Below are 18965 nucleotides of genomic sequence, written 5' to 3' on the forward strand. Positions count from 1 at the left end.
TTCTTGGAAAAAGTTATTAAAAACAAGTTTTTGTCTAAATTAAGGTGAATTCATGGTTCCTTTTTCCACATAATGTAACAGGTAGTGTTTATGATCATAATAATAATAATAATTATGTGATCCGTATCGGTGATCGGTATCGGCAATCGTCCCTCAGGGGGTGATCGGTATCGGCAGAAAAAAACCTGATCGGCACATGTCTATGGAAAACTGAATTAGCTTCTCTCTGATGAGCAGATAGGTTTTTTTAATATAGCCTTGTTAGCAGACTCTGTCAACGTAGGTCAAGAATTACTTCCTTTCTACTTCAAAATGAGAGTCTTCGATATAGGGTGTCAAGCTTAGAGTACAGACAGCCATTATGAGAGTGTTATCAGGATAAACACCATGTCGTCAGACTTCCCTCTGGCAGCTAATACCATAGCTTTTCAATATCACAAGATCTTGAGCCAATCCCTGCACACTGTTTCTCAAACTAAGGCAATGGATTTTCACCACCCCTAATTTTATTTTTCACATCGTCACGCCATGGATCCACAGTTTCCAGCTGTATGAATGAAACAGAAAACGTTTGGGAGATTTTCTTCTCCTTCCTGTTTGCCTCAGGCCCCTGGCTGGAGTGAAGAAGACGAGCGCGTCTAATCAGTGCACGCTTATTTCATGTTATTTTTTTTTTCAGTGCATTGAATGTGTTTGCGGGCTCGGTGAACGTGGTGCCAACAGAGCCGATTAAAGCGTCACGACGAAAAGAAGCAGAGTGTGTGAACCTGGTGGGGGGGCGATGTCGATTCGCTTTTAAACAAGCCGACAGTCTCAAACATAAGCAGGAGAGGGAAAATATATGCTTTTGTTTTCTTTTTGTGCTTGTGGATCATATAAGGAAATAGTGACAGACTAAATGGAGTATGACTAAACAGAGCGGTGCAAAAAAAAAAAACCCACCACAACCAATAAACAGAAAAAGCCACAAAACATCCATGTATCCTTCTGAAAACCACACAAAGAACTTTCAATTATCATTTCGTTGCGTGCTGTAGCAGCATCATTTTTTTTTTACTTCTGGGTTTATCTGTGTTGCTATAAACAGACATGTGCGGCGGCATTAGCAGGTTGCTTGACCCGGAGCATCAAGGGCAGCGGTTAGCATGGGAGGCCTCGGAGGTCACGGCTGCGGAGGGACGTGGCTAGCATGCACTTATGAGCCCGCAGCCTCCATCTGGCCAGCTTGCATAACTGCTAAGACTGTAAACTGGTTCTGTTAGATAATGCAAGCCGACAGACTCTCGTGTTACAATGGCTGGCAGGAAAACGGTGTTGACCTTTATTGTGAATACAGAGGCATAGCTGGATGTGCGTTGTAAAAATAAAAAAATTTAAAAAAAGGGGTTCAGTGAGTGAGAGCTGTGACTGATTGGACTTTATCAGGTTCAGGCGGTTTGGTCCTAAAGGGAATCAAAGTTTTAATCAGGAGGAGGAAAGTGAGAGAATGGAACTTAGTAGCTTGAAAATAGTTCATTATTCATCCATTTATTAAACGGCCACCTTCTGTAATGTCACTACGGCTAAATATTGGTGTGTCTACAATAAATCTAACGGCAAACGTAAACTGGTCAGATTTGGTTGGTGGTGTCAGCACCAGCGGCGGACATTTTTAAAATATATTTTAGGGAAAAACGTTCCCAAATAAGTCATAAAGCTTTAAATGTTAGGTATTAAAAAGTGTTAGTCTAATATTATCACACTTTGTGCTGGTTTTCATTTCAAAGTGACCATGACCTTTACTGAAAAGCAGATCTGGCTGCATGCAGTCGATACATTTGGCAAAGTACAGCAAGCATTTTCAATAAAAGAGTGACATGCTTTCATTTCTGCTGATGAGAATGATCTGAAACATTTTTCTAGACCAACAAAATAGAAAACAACTAAATTGAACTTCCTTTTAATAAGGCAATGGTAAAAATAAAAAATCCTGATGTGGAATATTTAAAAAAAATTCTGACCCCTTTACTAGTTTAATTTAAATATTGCATCTTCTGTTTAGGTTAAGTAGATTCAAATAATGAAAAAAATAATTATGATACATTTATTTTTGTTTTTTTTAAATAGAAACAACAAAAAAAGCATTTTTGTGGCTTGCAAGTGTTTTGAACTGGAAATTTTAGAGGTAGCAAAAGACTTCCCATTGATGATCGAATTCCAGCAGGACAACACTAAGGATACAACCAGTGCTAGAACGTCTGAATCTATGGCAAAACGCAAAGGCTCTCCATCCACTCTGACTGATCTTGAGTTATCTTGCAAAGAACAACAGGCCAACATTTCCATATATGCAAAAACTGGTGGCTACATAACCCAAACTGGATTTTGATTCTGGGGCTTGTGGAGCGTCTTTGATTTTGCCAGAGCTAAAAATTCAACTTCAAGAGAAGCATCTGTTTTCACCATATAGAAAATCATATGGAAGCATAATATTTTCGCAACTTCCATTCCTGTCCGGTCGTAGAACACTAGCTTGCTACATGCTAAGTTAAAAAATTTGTACCAGAGCGCACGAAAGAAATAAACACATCGGACGTGTTTAGGGCAGAACTGACGGTCTATAAATTGCTAGGAGTCTTTTATGATCCAAAGCTGTTCAGATCACTCAGCGGAGCCCACAGCGTTAAAGATGAGCTACACAGTTCATGGTACAACCTGATCCCACAGTCTTCCAGTTGTCTGTTGGCTAACTTGGCATTGGGGTCAACTCAGGCTCATGTTCCAGAGGCTTTTGCAACTTTCTAAGCAGAAATGCATAAACGCCGGACTTGAGCGTGCAGAAATTGGTCGTGAATCGTCAAAGTTAAGTCAGGATTACTGACATAACAGGATTACTGCATAGTAAGCCACGTGGGAACAAACTGTCAGCTCTCTTTAAGTCCTGTTAGGTTTAGAAGCTCTTTTCCTTCCTGGCTGTCAACATTACCACTTTCAGAGACAGGGACTTCCTTCCTGCAGGACAAGCTTTTCTCTCATATGAAACAGCTTGACAAAAGTTACCATGCACACCAAAATCAAACCCAAGCTACTGATTAATAACACTAAAGGAAACAGCTGTAGATGTGTAACTTTCGGGTCGACTCCAGCAGCTTCTGTGGTCCAAGAAGACAGACGTTAGGGTGAGATTAAAGCCTCACCCTGCTAAGCAGGAGCCCTGTGCTGCTGAGGCCCTGAATAGAACAGCGCTGGACCAATCACAGGCAGGGGAGGGGTGCCTGTGTCCTTCTAATAAAGTCACAAATAAACCAGACCGAGGCCGCCATCTGGTATTGAGAGAGAGAACTGCATGTTGTTGAACAAACTTGTTCATTCGACAAGTTTGTGCTTAAAAAAAAAAAGAAGAAATTAGACTTCAGTTTCACTTTGCTTTAAAGTAAAGGCACCTGCATCCTCGTTAATGCATGTGTAGTGTGAAAAAACCAAACAAACTGAATGAACATTTTCTACTCATATTTCACATTGTGTATATTTTTTGTTGTTTTTAAGGCTTTTCCAGGACACTGTCAAAATAACATTTTGACAGTAATCTGACAGGAAGGAGGGATACGGGAAAGACATGCGGCAGAAGAACTGAGGACCGGAGGCAAACTTGGGACGACCACATGCCCACTCTATCCACTGCACTACGTGACGCCTCACATTCTGCGAATTTTCTGCCTTTCCCCCCAGCTTACCCAACTATCTGCCAACTCCTCACACTATACTAGTGTTGTGCAGAAGTGTTCACAGCCTTAATTGTTTTCCATGTCTTGTCATGCTACTACAACAATCTTTAATAGGTTTTCTGGAGATGTTTGCATCAGGGCTGCTGGCCCAAGCCTCCATGGCAATATTTTAGAGATTGCAAAAGACTTCACACTAAGCTAAATTTTATTTTGGGGCCCTTTAAATCTGCTGTTAACGTAGACTGCTACAAATCAACAGGCGATTGGATCATTCGCAGAGCTGCTATAAACTCATTGCATCTCCGAATAATGTTATGTTATATCCTACATGCATATCGTCTAGTGGTGGCAAAAGCAACAAAAAACTAGCATGCTTTGGACTTGAGATGGAGTACATGAACACATATTGATGATGTGCTTTGATTAAACTAATTTATCTTTGGTGTAATTCCAGTAAAGAAAAATTAACTTTATACCAGGTGAGTCTCTCTCATCTGAGAATGTGAACTTGTACTGATTCTGTGCCTACAAATCATTTTAACAGCTCCTGGAGAAGATTCATAACTTATAAGTCTGAAAAAGGAACAGGTCTGAAAAAAAATATAGCCCCCATTTTTTTCAGACCTGTTCCTACATCAAAGAGATACATCACTCTTTGAGTCATCACTGCTGATGTCATTGTTACCATAGGAACTGAACATTCTAATGGTGCATTCACACCAAATACGTTTTGAGCGTCAGGAGAGTCTGGTTTACATTCAAAGTCTATGTGGAGCGTCCAACGCTGCGCTAGATGCTCTAAAGGCGCCGCAACGGCCCTCGACACGCCTCCACATAGACTTTGAATGTAAACCAGATGTGCCTGACGGTCAAAACGCATTTGGTGAACGCACCACTATATGTCCAGTGTCATATTAGCTCCACCATATTAGCACTAAAGCCTGGTCCTAATATGGTGGATTAATTGCTTTGGGTCAGGGGTAATGTTTAGAGGTAAAATGCGAATTAAGTTTGAGTTAATGTTAGGGTTAGGCAAAATTGCAGCAACTAAAATGAAGGGAAATCAATGCAAAGTTCTAAAATTGGTCAAAATAGTTTTTGACAAACCTGTATAGAATTTTGTTTTTCAAAATCATTCTATAAATAAGGATGAAATAATGTTAAGTTGTTTTTCTGCCAATTGCATAGCTGCAGTACACTAGTAGTCTAATGTGTTGAATGTTCTGAGACACATTCAACGCATTAAAAACCAATCAGAACCAAAAGGCAAACTTTTGGTTCTGATTAGTTGTTTCTGGAAAGCAGCAGAGCCAGATGAATTTTCACAGATTCTCTGTTTCATATTTTACTGTCATGGATAGATGAATATTTGTTTATGACAACAAATATTCATCCATCCATCATCTAACACACATATCCTTGCACACACACATTTATACCTTGGGACAATTTAAGAGACCAATTCAGCAATTAATTTTTGAGAAATTTTACATGCTTATAGGAAGGTTTTAATAATGTTTCTTATGCTCTTTTGAACTCTGAAACTGATCTTGTTTTTTTCTCCATTGATTTTGGAGTCAGTGATTGTATTTGCGTCGAGGCTTGTGTCTGTTTTTATTTCACAAATTTGTGTAAAGCCTCAAATTTACATAATGCCCAGTGTTGGCAAAACCTGGGTTTGGATAGTGACCCAGGTTAGTACCACCTGGGTGTGGGTCGGTGTAAAGGCCGAGCCGGGCTTAGCTTCTTCTTCATGCGATTGTCAGCATGAAGACCCTCCATGCAACCAGTGGAGTTTGGTTGCATGGAGGTGTGCCTTTCCTCGGACCTCCATGTTTGTGTGAAGTTCTGTCTTTCTTCGGACCTCCTTGATTGATTGAAGGTCAGTCTTTCTTCAGACCTCCCTGGTTGATTGGAGGTCTGTCTTTCCTCAGACCTCCCTGATTGATTGGAGGTCCATCTTCCCTCAGACCTCCCTGACTGATTGAAGGTTCGTCTTTCCTCGGACCTGCCTGCTTGATTGAAGGTCTGCCTTTCCTCGGACCTCCCTGAGTGACTGGAGGTCCATCTTTCCTCAGTCATCCCTGGTTGATTGAAGGTCCGTCTTTCTTCAGACCTCCCTGATTGATTGGAGGTCTGTCTTTCCTTGGACCTCCCTGGGTGATTGGAGGTCCATCTTTCTTCGGACCTCCCTGGGTGATTGGAGGTCCATCTTTCTTCGGACCTCCCTGATTGATTGAAGTTCTGTCTTTCTTCAGACCTCCCTGGTTGACTGGAGGTCTGTCTTTCCTTGGTCTCCTCAGTTTGTTGGGAGCTTTCAGTTTGCAGGGGGACCTCTGGTCGGGTGAAGACTCTAGGATGGTCGTTTTCCAGAGCAAGCTTCAACTTTACCTTCAGGTCCGCAACCTGACCCTGCAGAGATTTTACAGTTTCCTCCTGCTCTTTGAATTTGGAAGCTTGCTCAGAGTAACTTTTGAGCTGCTCCTCATATTTAAGTCTCACTCTGTACTCTTCCATCATTACGTCTATCAGACCTTTGTTGCGGAAGGCATATTTTTCAGCCTCCCACTTCAAGTGCTCCAGCTGTTTCAGAACGCTCTTRTCGGCTGTAACTTTAGAAGAGCCAGTAACCTGTTCACGTTGGACTTGCAGGTGACGTTCTTTWTCCAACAGTKKTTGCARTTTTTTAATCTCCTCCTGMTGGGATTTGACTTCAGCCTGGTATGAAATCCTTCTGTCTCTTTCCTCATGGAGATCCAAAATTGTACTCTGCAGTTCTGTTTTAAGATCGTCAACCTGCTTAGTCAGATCTCTAACGTGTTGGCTTGTCTCTTGCACTAAGGGGGTGATCTTGAAGTCAGCAGATGGAGTCGTTTCCTGCGTGACTTCCAATGATCTTTGATTGTCCAAGTCGATGGAAGGACTTGATTCCCCCTGGATCTCTGCTGACTGATCTTCCAGCTCATTGGAAGATGAATCAACAGATTCATCAAAATCGCTGTCGTCTTCTAACGGGAAAACGATTTCATCGTAGTCAACTTGGATGTTGAGCTCCATCATTTCAAACCACGAAAGCTCTGCTGGTACAGCTTCATGTTCACATCCAATCTTTTGTTGTTTCATGTTTAAACTCGAGAATCAACTCAAACCCAGTTTCACACAAATACAAGGATGCTAGCATAAATGTTTGGCTGTTGAACGGGACCTTTCAAGGTCGCCATCAAGCTAATTTTCTTTTAGCTCATTTTCTTGTCTCTTTTACCAAGAGACATGCAAAAATACCTTTATCTTGGCTTTTTTATATTATTCCTCGTTTTCTCTCTCCTTGAAGAATAAGTTATTTTTTGCGACATTGGTTAGCATGCTTATCTTCCACCGGAGCTTTGGAGGTTTGAATGCGCATTGAACGGCAGCTCAAATCAAAGGGGAACATTACCGACCGCGGCCACTAGGGGGAACCCAATTTATTTTTTCTTTTGCCCATGTAGATTGATTTATACACGATTAAATTTATATTAATGTAAAATAAAAGCACAATGTTGTAAACAAAAATTAAAAAAAATCTCTTCCACTTGGGGCAAAATCAGCTTCGGGACCCTGGGCTTAGTTTGCCGGCCCCTACATGGCACGTGCATTAACGCCAAACAATAAATAAATAAATAAATAAATAAATAAATAAATAAATAAATAAATAAATACACACAAAAAATGACAAGATGCAACCAAAGATGTTGCCCACAAAAGTTGCTTTAATTAATTGTTAAAAATAGGTAACGCTAGAGATGCTGCAGGGTTTTAAGATGATGCATTTACTGCAGATTTGGGAAGAAAGAAAAACCCCAAAAAAACCTGAGCTCCCGTCAGTTACCTAAAAGCAGACTACAGTGGTGACAAATATATGGAAAGAGTCTGCGAAGGGAGTCGGCTGCCCCGTCGCTGAGTAGAAGTTCAAATTTATAGGACTACTGATTGCTAAATGAAGGAGCAGGTGTGTGCAGTTTTCAACCCCTAATTTCCTCCATGTTTCTCCTCAGAGACGTGGTGCATAGCTGAGGAAATCCTCAGGTTACAACTCAATAAAATCCAAACCATCTTTAAGTTTCATACATATATAATCATATATATATTCAATGTACAAAGATACATTCTCAATTGCAAAGGTTCATCCATCAAAAATAAATACTGAAATGGCGAAACTGAAATATTTTTGTATAGATATATATATAAATCTTCTCTCGTGGAGAGAAGACGCAAATACACATGGTTGCATAAAGAAATACACAACAACAAAAGAAAGCAAAAATCAAAAAGCATGAGTGCAGTGTTCACAGAGGACAGAAGGAGGCTGAAATTCACCAAATAAAACCTTTTAGCCACACTCAAAGAGGGGCAAAAAAATCTGATAAAAAATAAGACATTTGAATTAATAAACAGGTTTGGTTGAAAGGAAGCAGATCAGCGCTGCAAAACCAAACAGGTTAGAGTTCGGTTTCTCATCTGGGAACAGAACGAGCGTCCAGGGGAGGTGCATATGGACTCTTTTCTTCACCATCCGACCGTAGCAGCTCTCTCTCTCGCACGTTCATGCCTCGAAAATATTTCCATTTACAAATAGGAAAATTTTAAAAATATATATATATATCTCTATCTGTATATATCCACACACTTTGATTTCTGTTAGAAAAAACAAAAAAAACAAAAAAAAACCTGGCTTCCTGTTCCAAACATGCTGCCGTGAAAGCTAGGTGAGACTTTATTACTGCGTGACGTCATAGCTGGCTAGCAGTCTTCAACCTTTGGTAGCGAACAAAATTCTTTAGAGAAAAATAGAGGAACTTTATCACAGACTGTTTGAACTCTGATGTCTAAGGCAACTCTTAAAGTGGGAGCAGAAAACAGACAAAGTGACGCGACACGTTCAACACAAGTCTGCTCTACGAAATAAAGGAAAAGCATCGCACGTTGTCATGGCGGTACAGCTGGGGTATTCAGTAAGATTGGAGACAACAGCATGGGTTTGTGATTAGACCAGAGAACATGATGTCTAATAAGTCAGTATGTCATCTGCAAACGATGACACCTCATTAGCTTTAGTGTTATTGCATGTCTTCCCAACTTCAGTAGAGCAGCCAATCCTCATCAGCAGAAAGCCTGGAGAATATAAATAGCTGGGATAAATACTGTCCAGTGTCGATGCTAATGGTATGACTGAAGCCGACAACCAACTTGACAGTCCTAGGCAGAAAAATGGTGCCCAAGCTCAAATTTATGTTCAAGTTTTTTGTACTTTTATCAACAACAAAAAAAAAAAGTCACTTATTGAGATCTACAGTGAAATTTAAATCTTTGGCCTGGCGGAGGCACTTTAGGGAAAGTTTATCGTTATTTTCAGGGACTAAACACATCTGACAAAATCTCCTAACGTGCTTCCTATTAAACAGCTAAACTTTATGATAAAATACGTGTATGTTTACTACTAGGATCGCTAGGATCTGGAAACTAATAGAAAATAAACAAGTTAAAATATGTTGGTTCTTTTAGGAGAAAATCTGTTTGGATCCAGATGTATAATATTCCCAGACAGTATCTGATAGTGACTCACCTGCTCCCACTTGTAATAATACCGTGTTATTTTATTAAATCCACATAGCAACAACCCACATCTGTACTGTGGGCAAAAGAAAAGCAACTGAAAGCAGCTTTTTGTGCTTCATAAACACTTTTAAGTGTGAGGGTTTTTTTTTGTTAAATGAATAGGGACCTGTGCTGATATTTGAGGCACAAACCATTTGAAATGCATGATAAAAAACATTCCCATTAAGCCTTTGCACATTGGATGAATACAAGTATTGGATCCAAACACAATTGAAATATGAGTCGGCTATTGGCTTTCAAAGAAGTTCCCCGCGTAAAAAAAAAAGAACAGAACCGAAATTTGATAGAGAAAAACAATCCCGCCATGATTGACTCCCACGTCGCTACGTCTTACATTCTTCAGAGGACAAACAGGAAGTTGTTTTTCTCCCTCTGATCAGCTGACGGAACATCAGCGGCGTCCCGAGTGAGCAAAGGAGAGGCGATTCAAGCGGAAAGCCGGCAAACATTCACCTTACCTCAGATAAAATTTTAATCCGCGAGGCAATAATATATAATGCTAGAAATTCATGACATAAAAAACAAAAAAATAGGACAAAGCAGTTTCATGCGTTCAAGGTTAAGAGAAAAATGCTCGCAGAGCAGTTTTTGCTTGTTTTGCTTCCATTGTTCGAGACCGAGGGAGCAAAAGAAAAAAAAAAAAAGTGCTGATTAATCTTGTGCTTTCTCCTCTGTTTCTGTGGCCTTAAAATAAAAAAAGGGGGGCAAATCAGAGTTTCAGCGATGCCGAGTTCAGTCTTCACCGACCATGACCTGCCAGACGATGAGGTGGCTGCGCTCGGCTTTAGTGAGGAAGGGCTGCAGTTTTAAGGCGGGGTCGTCTAGCTCGTCTGCCTCCCCGTCCTCGTCGCCTGCGGAGAGACGGAAACGTGTTCACCACGCTGTCGCTGATTGCACCTTTTGTTTCCGCCGCAGCTCAGAAACTCACCCATCCTGAAGTCGATGTAGCCTTCTCCTCCACTCATCACCAACATGGACCTGCTGCTTTCCTGAGCGGAGCCGTCGGCGGACTTGTCTCCCGCCGACTCTCCTCCGCTGGAGGCCGACAGATCTGCGTGACCTGACAGCAAAAAAAACCCCACAAAAGTAATTAAAAACTTTCAGTAGCTGCTTTTCCATTTCAAAAGTGTGCAAAACTTTGTCAATACTCCACTAATGTCGGGGAGGAAAAAAAAACGGTGTTTCCTTTAAATAAGTTTTTATTAAGTTTCATCATTTGGTCAATTCAATAACAACATTAAGTCTCTGGTATCTTAAGTCTGTTTTCTTAGGATGATTTTCTTTTATCATTAGTTGACATAGTAAAAGTTAGAAATAAGAACCCAATGTGATTTTAAGTTTTTGTTACATTTGATTAAATCATTACGTTGAATAAATGAAATAATGGGAAACTTTTTGTTTCAACTCATAAATCATGGCAGTGACTGTCAGCTGGTTCAAACATCCATAAAAGACTAAAAGCGCTGCAGCTGCAGATTATCCCTGCGTCGTCATGGGATACCAAACAATAAAACTGGGCATTAAAAAAACTAAGTCCTATTTATGTCCAAGATTCACAGTTTTCTCTCAAAAGTTTTCTTTTATTTCTTGAAATGAGCTTGAGATAAAAATCCTAAGAAAGTCTAACAATCACAGCAGGTACGCCTGGAAACTGAAACTCCTCCTTCTGAATTACCTGGAACTGCGGCGAAGAACTGGACCGCGTTCCTGTGACCATGGAAACTGAGTTGAGCGTGAGCCATGGAGCAGTAGGGAACGATGGTCCCGGCCGTCACCTTGTCCCCGCTGTCATCTCCGTAGACGCGAACCACGCCTCCGGGATTGTTACCTGCTGACTTGGCTACATTGTTGGCTGCTGACAGAACAGCAAAAATGTGGACACAAATCAGATCTTCAAAGGTGACCTACTATCTTTTCTTGAACAGGTCAGGATATATTTATGGGCAATAAAAAACATGTTCATGGGATTCTTTTTCACACCATAATTCTTAGATTATGAGATTTTAGTCAGTGCTACCTTTTTTGAGCTCCATTAATAATGAGTTATTTCAGGGTCTCCTGTCACTTTAAATCCAAATAAGCTGCTTTTGGCCACGTCCCCTCAACTCAAAATTTACTCTCGCACTTGGAAATGTATGCAAACAGATGCACAACAGTACATCCTTGAAAAGCAGAAGTGGAGCCTCCTGCACAACTAACATGAATGCAGTGAGTGATTTCAAAATGGCAAGTCAAGTCTTTTCCAGCAGCCRTTGTACAGCACATGCAGCGGTGAAACCAGCTGACCAAACGTTCTGGAGATTTCCTTTGGTTGCTAGGTAACATGCCTGAACTTAGTTGGGTTGGTAGGTGAGGGGCAGCGCAATTCAAATGATTCTTGAGGCTCATTTTGCAGACACCAATAAACTTTAACTTATTGCCAGAAACTGGAAATAAGTTAAAGTTTAACTTATTGCCAGAAACTGGCAATAAGTTAGTTTCTGGCAATAAGTTAGATTCACTTAGTTTCTTTAAGTGGATCACTTAAAGAATCGCTTTCTTTAAATGATTCAGCCGTTTTTAGAAGCAGTAGAAGTACACAAAGGTACAAAATGTGAATTTTGCATAATAGGTCCCTTTTAAGAGGCTGTTCATGGTTAATTTTAAACATTAAATGTATTTATCAAAGCTTCCAACAGATCATAGCCAAAAGCAGTGAGTCGGTGGATTCAAGAACACAAAAGGCACAATTCAAGGTTTCCGTCCTTAGGAACTGTGAAGTTGAAGGCTTTAGTTCCTGAACTTACTTTCCGTAACGGGAACAGAGATGATGACTCCATTTCCAGTCCCAATCCACAAGCGGCTACATGAAACCATCAGAGCTGTGATCCTCACAAACGAGAAGCCCAACTTGCCCGTACCTGCAGCACAGTAAGACACGCTCTCTGTTTTACTCTGAAACCCAACTCCGGTTCGTACAGCCGACTGCGACCTCGCTCTGACCGAGCATCTTGCTGACGTAGGGCTCAATGTCGATGTCCTGGAGGTGCTGGTGTGTGTGTGCGTGGAACAGCCTGAGGGTGGAGTCCAGCTTGATGGACACCCAGATCCCATCCCCGTGCCAGGCCAGCTGACGGACCTGGCTGTCCTTACGAGGGTGGGCGTCGAAGGTTTTCTGTGAGAGCGAGAGAAACGTAAACGTGAGCCAACGTGCTGATCTTACAGACTTTTAGCTGAGCTGGCTAAAAGTTTTCCTTCACCTCAACCTTCATGGCTCTGGGATGCACCACATGGATCTTGTTCCTGTAGCCGCACCACACCCGGTCGTGCACCACGGTCATGCAGCGGATGGAGTGGTGCTGCTTCCCCAGGTCCAGCAGATGGTAGTTGGTCAGGTCCCACTGCCCGTCTGGCGACGGAAAGTCAAAACACTTCCTCAGAAACGGGCACTGTCTGCGTTTCCAATGCAAATGTGCGCAAAATTTTGTCGATGTTCAGCTAATGTCGAAAAACACTACCACAATTTTGCAATTTTAGTGCTTCTTTTAAACAAGAAACACTATTAAAATCACATAATAATAAGCTTGTTCAAGCGATAAGTCATTAAAAAACATGCCTCGCCATCATCCTACTTCCTACCTACTTCCTGTCGTCGATATGGTTGAAAAACCTCATCCTATCGCCAAAGTTTTTTTTATCGAACAGCAAGTTTTTTCAAAACTGGCATGTTTCCATGACGTAAATTCATTTATGAAATGTCAAATTGCGCAACTACATGGTGAATGTTTAACACTAAGGAGTTTTGGTCTCACCAGTTCCTCTGTGGAAAATGGCTAACGTGCTATCAGACATGCTAACCAGGACCCGTCCCTTCACGTGTCTGAGGAGGACATGACATGAAATCAACACAATAAGAGGAAAAAAGAAAAAAACAAAAACTGCTTGTTTCTAATAAACTTACACTATGCCGATCACAGGCTTCTTCAGCTTTATAGAGTGGAGACACTTCTTCCAGTGAGCAACAGACGAGTGGACGTACACGCTAAGGTCAACGGCGTAATTCGTTAGCAAAACTGAATTTCACTCGAATTGGTTCTCAGGTGGAGAGTGATAAGTGAAAGTCACTAAAGAAATAAAAAATTTACCATCCATTTTGAGCCCCCAGCCACATGGTGGGCAGAACGCTGCTCATTTTCTGAGCTTCTTCTATCATCAGGTCCTGCTCCTCTGCGTTGGGGTTTGAACTCACTCCGTCTTTCAGAAGGTCGCTCTCTCTGCTCACAAGAGACAACCAGAGACACAGAGGACCACAGTTAACAACGGAAGACATGCAATGTGTCCAGTGGAGTAGCATGATTTGACCATTGTTACCCGGTTCAAGGTATATGAAGGTTTTGAAAAGCTACGGATTCAAAATCATTAAAATTTTATATCATACTACGGAGATCTGCCGCAGTGCAGAGTGTTGGAATCATGGCAGCGAACCAGAAAAAGGGCAAATAAATTTTCACTGTTTTTTCCTAAACAGAACAAGTAAGTAGAGAAATGCTGTTGGATGCAGATGATGTTAGTCAAGTTTCAATTAGTTAATCCTTGTCCATGTATTATGTTAAGCTTGTTAACAAGAATAAGCGACTAATTTTGTTGCAATCTATGTTCAGAGCTGAGTTTACCTGACTGCTTCTTTTTCTTTTGGGGGGAAAAAAGTTACTTATATGAAGCTTTGCTGCACTGTTCATTTTACTTTTGATTGAAAAACATTATGAACTTTTGCTACTCTTACCTGAACGGATTGATTTTGCACGTAAAGAAATAGACTGCAGAGATCGGAAACATCTTCTCATATTCATGCAACGTAAGAGCTGAAGTTTATGGAAATCTGAGCGCAGCTAGTACTTTCTGCACGTCGCCGTTTACCTCTGAGAATAGTTAGCTGGCGTCTCCCTGGTCTGCTGCGCCCCCAGTGGATCTGTGAAGACGTGTTCTGCGTAGATGCCCCTCAGGCTCTCGCTGTGGTCGACAGGCTCTGCGCTGGTCTCCACGGCGTCCATGGCCTCTTCTGCTGCTCTGGAATCTGTGGTGAGAGTCGGCAGGTCTGATGGGTGCGGGAAGACGACGCGTGATCCTGAATGCTCTCGCTGGTTTCTTGTGCTTTACCTGAACTGTCTGCTGTCTGAGGAAMGGCGATCGCTCCCTCGCCGTCGCAGCCCACCACCGTGATGCCTCCCAGGATGCTGTCGCCGCCTTCTGATCCGCTATTGGCCGTCGACAAGCCGTCGTCTCCCGCCGGGCCTGCGTCAGTGCTTGAGGACACTTCCTCTCCGGCCGGATAGTCGGTCTCTCTCGCACCTTGACGGTAAGAGGAAGTAGCAGTCCGATCACAGTGAGCTCCACTCCATTGAAAGTAAGTCACGGACGCACTGTTGTTTTTATTTTAAATCACTGACCGGGTACGCTAGAGATGCAGAAGACGTGCGAGTTACAGACAAAGAAGCTCTCCAGGATGTTCCCGGGCTGGTTGGCATCGATGACGACGACGTTTGAATTGGACTGGGTGCTGGTGGAAATCCATACCAGAGAGGAAAACTCGTCCTGGTGCCGCAATTCTTTCTGCTGCTCCTGCAGAAAAAAAMCCCCCAGAGAAATAAAAATACACAGTAAAAACACAAAATCTTACCAAATATCTATCATCTTAATAGTTACTTAGAGCAAATATCTTGGTAACACTTGAAATAAGACAAGTGTTACCACTTGTCTTATGTGGCAACACTAACTGTAAGTTCACTAACTTACAGGGAACGTTTTTCCAGTCCTACTGGCAGAAAAATGTCTTGTTATAAGTGAAGCAATCTGCCAGTGGAACAAGTACTTTTTYATCAAAATTAAGAAATTATTGACTTAAAACAAGCTCTTATATCTGGCTGAAAAGTTACTTCTAAGTCAGTTTTATCTTATTTCAAGGGTGCCAAGATGTTTCRAMCAGAAACCATACCGAAAAGGGGAAGATTTTGTGTTGYTGCAGTGTAAAATCATACTGAATTTGAACCTTTTTCATTTTGCTCTCCTCCGCATCCTTATATTGGTTTGTCACATTTAAACTGGGGAGGTGGCGCACCTTTAGTTCCTGATCCAGTTCGTCGACGCTGCTCTGCGAGCCTCTCTTCCTTCTGGGACTTTCTGCACCGGACACGTCGCTGTAGAACACGCTGGCTCCCACGATTGAGCCTCCGTCTCTGGTTTTCCCTCCAGACAGGTTGACGCCTGCAGCACACCACAGCTGGAGCGCGGACACGGAGAGAGAGGCCAAACACAACAGACAGCAGGTTAATGATGCATCCGTACCGCAAATCTGTCTTAAAGTTAAAAAAAACAAAAAAATAAAACCAAACACTATCTGTGTTATTTTAGTAACTGATTATTAAAAATGCCAGATCAATGTAAATATTTAGGAGAATATGTGTGCATATATATTTCCTCAATGTTTCTTAATAATGAAGAAATATTAAATAGAATAATGTGAATCCATACAAATTGTTTTTTTTATTTCATGTTTTTGTTTAGTTGGGGGCAAATATAAGATATTTTTCTTCTTTCTGCTGTCTTTTATTTTATGAATTGGTATATTTTTTCTATTGTATATGATTTTGTTTTTAATGACATTAGTACATTTTCCAACTAACTAATTAATCGATTATTCCGACGATTAATTGGATTTTTTTTTTAAATAGCACATTTTACAGATTTTTTATTTACCCAATTAAGCCTTTTTAATGCAATATTAGAAATGCATAAAGAGATGCAAATAAATTTTGTAATTCCTTTTATGMATATGACAATTTTATTGCATTCATTTAATTCATCTAGTAAATATGAATAGCGTGAAACTAAAACTGCCACTTGAGGAGTTTTGGTTAAAATATATTTACAGACTGATTTTTTCATTTTTATTTTTTTCATTTTTTATCTGAAATGCAAAATGCATTTTTTTGTACAGTTTTAGCTTAATTAATGCTCTGAAACGATGGGTGATTTTTTTCCAGCAAATGGCCTTTACTCCATCTGTAAACTCCAGCTAATGATTAACCGGTTACTAAACTACTTGACAATCATTTCCAAAATTGATTAATCACAATTTATCCAATTAATCGTTTCAGCTCTGAATGCTTATGGACAGCAGTAGCAGACACCTTCATAGTGGGATCTTTCTCATCCAGCGGCCTGAGGAAGACGGGAACAGGCAGATTCTTCATCTTGCCGTCTGCCTGACCTCCATTAGCCTGAAAAGTCAAACAAACAAGCTTGTATTCAGGATGAATGAAACCACATAACAGCTCGGTGAGAATCCRGAACGGAGGCATCTGAAATGTTTCGGTAACCGTCTGATTACTTTGTATTTCTTGGGCAGGCTCCAGCCGTAGGCCTGCACTCTGCCGTCCTCCTTCTGGACGTGAGCTTTGACCTGTTTGTACTGAGCTCTCTTCTGCTCTCGCCGTGACACTGAACTCTCAGGTGGCGGACTGAAAGGGCAGAATGTATTTGTATCAAATCTTATGGAAAAAATGTCATGTTGTTTTTCAAAAAAAGTAAATGTTTTACTACTTTTTGTTTTTTTGTTTTAGAAGCACCACAAAAAACCCCAAAAAACAACAAATGACAAAAGTTATCAAAAGTTCTCCAYGCCAAAGCAATGCAAAAACAACAGAAAACAACAATGAAAGCTCAGGAGTTTTGCTGAGTAAATTGGAAATTTCTTAGGCTATCATTAAAAAAAAACAATAAATGTATGTAACATGGACTGACTTACTCCTCATTGAGGAAATCAAACGCTTTGCTCTTGTCGCTGGGCAGCTGCTGCAGGGTGCTGCTCTTCTTCTTGACGGACGGCTGMACCTGYGAGGTGGGCGCGTTGTACTTGACGTTGACCGGCGCCTCCCCCGCCGGCTTCTTCCCCGCTCCGCCCGACGAGCTAAACAAACGGCTGAAACTGGAGGTGTAAGGGCGGGGAAGTGGGGAAGAGAGAAAAGGAAAGAGAGAGAGAGGAGGAGGAGGGGTGGAAGCACACAGAGACAAACGTATAGCAGGGTGGACACAAGCAGTAGCTCCAGCAGTAAGAGGGGGTTTAACACGTAAGGGGGAAAAACAGAAACCCTTCTCCATGCCGGTATACCATGCTAGCTTTCATCCAGGCAAAAAAAAAAAGTCTCTTCACTTTATAAATCTCTCTTGCAAGGAGACACGCCCGTCCTTTCAGAGAGCAGGGATTGCGGGTCATTAAAGAGCAAACACCAGGAAGTTAGTAAACGACACAGAGCAGAACACGCCTGTCCAGAAAACACCCCCGTTTCAGAGATGCACCCAGAAATCGGCTGGTAATCGGATAAACTAAAAAAATGTACGGCTTGATCTGAGGCGAGYAGGTTGTAAACTCAAGAATCTGATCAGCACCATTCTAAGCACAACACTCTTCAGTGTGGATGGCGTTACTGCAGGAAGGGGACTAAGCTAACCATTTGAGGTAATCTTTGGTTGGTTAAATGAATTTAGAAAAAAATTAAAAATTAAGAACCTATTTTCCACAGCACGACAAAACATGTCTGCGGGTAATTCAGGCTGCGAGAAGGTGAGAGAGAGCAAAGCTTYAGCAGATAACAGGAAGAATGGACAGAGTGSAGCCGATTTGTTGTGTTTCATCCTTTTTGAGATTCCAAACCGCCGTCTGTCACAAAACATACTGGATTCTCTAGAGCACGGGTGTCAAACTGAAGGCCTGCGGACAAAATCCAGCCCGCCATAACTATCTATGTGGCCCTCTACAACAGAGGACCACATGAACTGAACTTTAAGATGACAATTGTGTGCTTAAGTATTATTTCCTCAGTCAAATCMRTTTTCATTTGTAAAGGAGCAAATTACATCAGTGTGAAAATATGTTAAAAGTTGTTACATTTTAAGAAGKACTGACTGAATAAAGAGAATTTTTTACATTTGTTAACGGGTGGTTTTATCAACACGTTCTGCCACAACCGGTCCTTTGAGGACATTCATGATCCTGATCCGGCCTGAATGAAAATGAGCTTCACACCCCCGCTCTAAAGAACACACAAAAAAACTGATACTTTAATTATACTAATTATCCTAATCAGTAAAAGATGGTAAGCTAGTTTAAAATGTCCCCTCCGTCATCTTTTTGTCTTTGTTTTAAAATAATAAAATCACCATTTAATTTTGATTCATGGTTATGAATTAATTATTGAAATAATCTTCAAATAATTTAGTGAACAATTAATTATTAACTGGAGTATGCAGACTCAAAGAAAGCCATTTGCTGAGAGAACAAGACATTAAGAGCTTAATTAAGCCAAAGTTGTACAAAAATATATGTAAATTTGATTGAATATAAAAAATWWAAAAAAACCTGTCTATAAACATGTGCTACCCAATGGAGATGCATCCTTTAATACAAGCGACAACTAAAGATGCTATTAATGCATTTTAGGTAATAAAATGTTAATTTTCTTATTTTAAAAAGGAACTGAACTATTTTTAATTGCATCTTTTAATATATTTCTAACATTGTATCAAAAGGGCTTGAATAAAACTCTGCAGAATGTGCCAATTTTTTTTTTT

At 40.9% G+C, this 18965-nt stretch overlaps 1 protein-coding gene and 1 long non-coding RNA gene across 2 annotated transcripts in view; one reads left to right on the plus strand and one right to left on the minus strand.

Annotated features, from left to right (window-relative positions):
• LOC108167283 (uncharacterized) overlaps positions 1 to 4177 on the plus strand; it is a 5977-nt gene extending 1800 nt beyond the window's left edge. Inside the window, exon 2 of the long non-coding RNA XR_001777642.1 lies at positions 3526 to 4177. This is a non-coding gene — a long non-coding RNA (uncharacterized LOC108167283). The remainder of the gene's footprint in view (positions 1 to 3525) is intronic.
• Positions 4178 to 7431: 3254 nt separating this feature from the next.
• The window catches only part of LOC103481935 (C-Jun-amino-terminal kinase-interacting protein 4-like), a 67885-nt gene continuing 56351 nt past the window's right edge, over positions 7432 to 18965 (minus strand). The window contains exons 13-28 of the mRNA XM_017310713.1: positions 17143 to 17322; positions 16726 to 16855; positions 16526 to 16615; positions 15454 to 15615; positions 14786 to 14957; positions 14496 to 14687; positions 14256 to 14412; positions 13484 to 13612; positions 13300 to 13380; positions 13151 to 13218; positions 12599 to 12747; positions 12342 to 12513; positions 12146 to 12259; positions 11035 to 11211; positions 10288 to 10419; positions 7432 to 10210 (exon numbers count right to left, since the gene is read on the minus strand). Coding sequence (XP_017166202.1) covers positions 10092 to 10210; positions 10288 to 10419; positions 11035 to 11211; positions 12146 to 12259; positions 12342 to 12513; positions 12599 to 12747; positions 13151 to 13218; positions 13300 to 13380; positions 13484 to 13612; positions 14256 to 14412; positions 14496 to 14687; positions 14786 to 14957; positions 15454 to 15615; positions 16526 to 16615; positions 16726 to 16855; positions 17143 to 17322 — 2224 coding nt within the window. The 3' untranslated portion in view covers positions 7432 to 10091. The remainder of the gene's footprint in view (positions 10211 to 10287; positions 10420 to 11034; positions 11212 to 12145; positions 12260 to 12341; positions 12514 to 12598; positions 12748 to 13150; positions 13219 to 13299; positions 13381 to 13483; positions 13613 to 14255; positions 14413 to 14495; positions 14688 to 14785; positions 14958 to 15453; positions 15616 to 16525; positions 16616 to 16725; positions 16856 to 17142; positions 17323 to 18965) is intronic.

This window comes from Poecilia reticulata, linkage group LG19 (assembly GCF_000633615.1).
Source record: "Poecilia reticulata strain Guanapo linkage group LG19, Guppy_female_1.0+MT, whole genome shotgun sequence".
NCBI classification, from domain to species: Eukaryota; Metazoa; Chordata; class Actinopteri; order Cyprinodontiformes; family Poeciliidae; genus Poecilia; species Poecilia reticulata.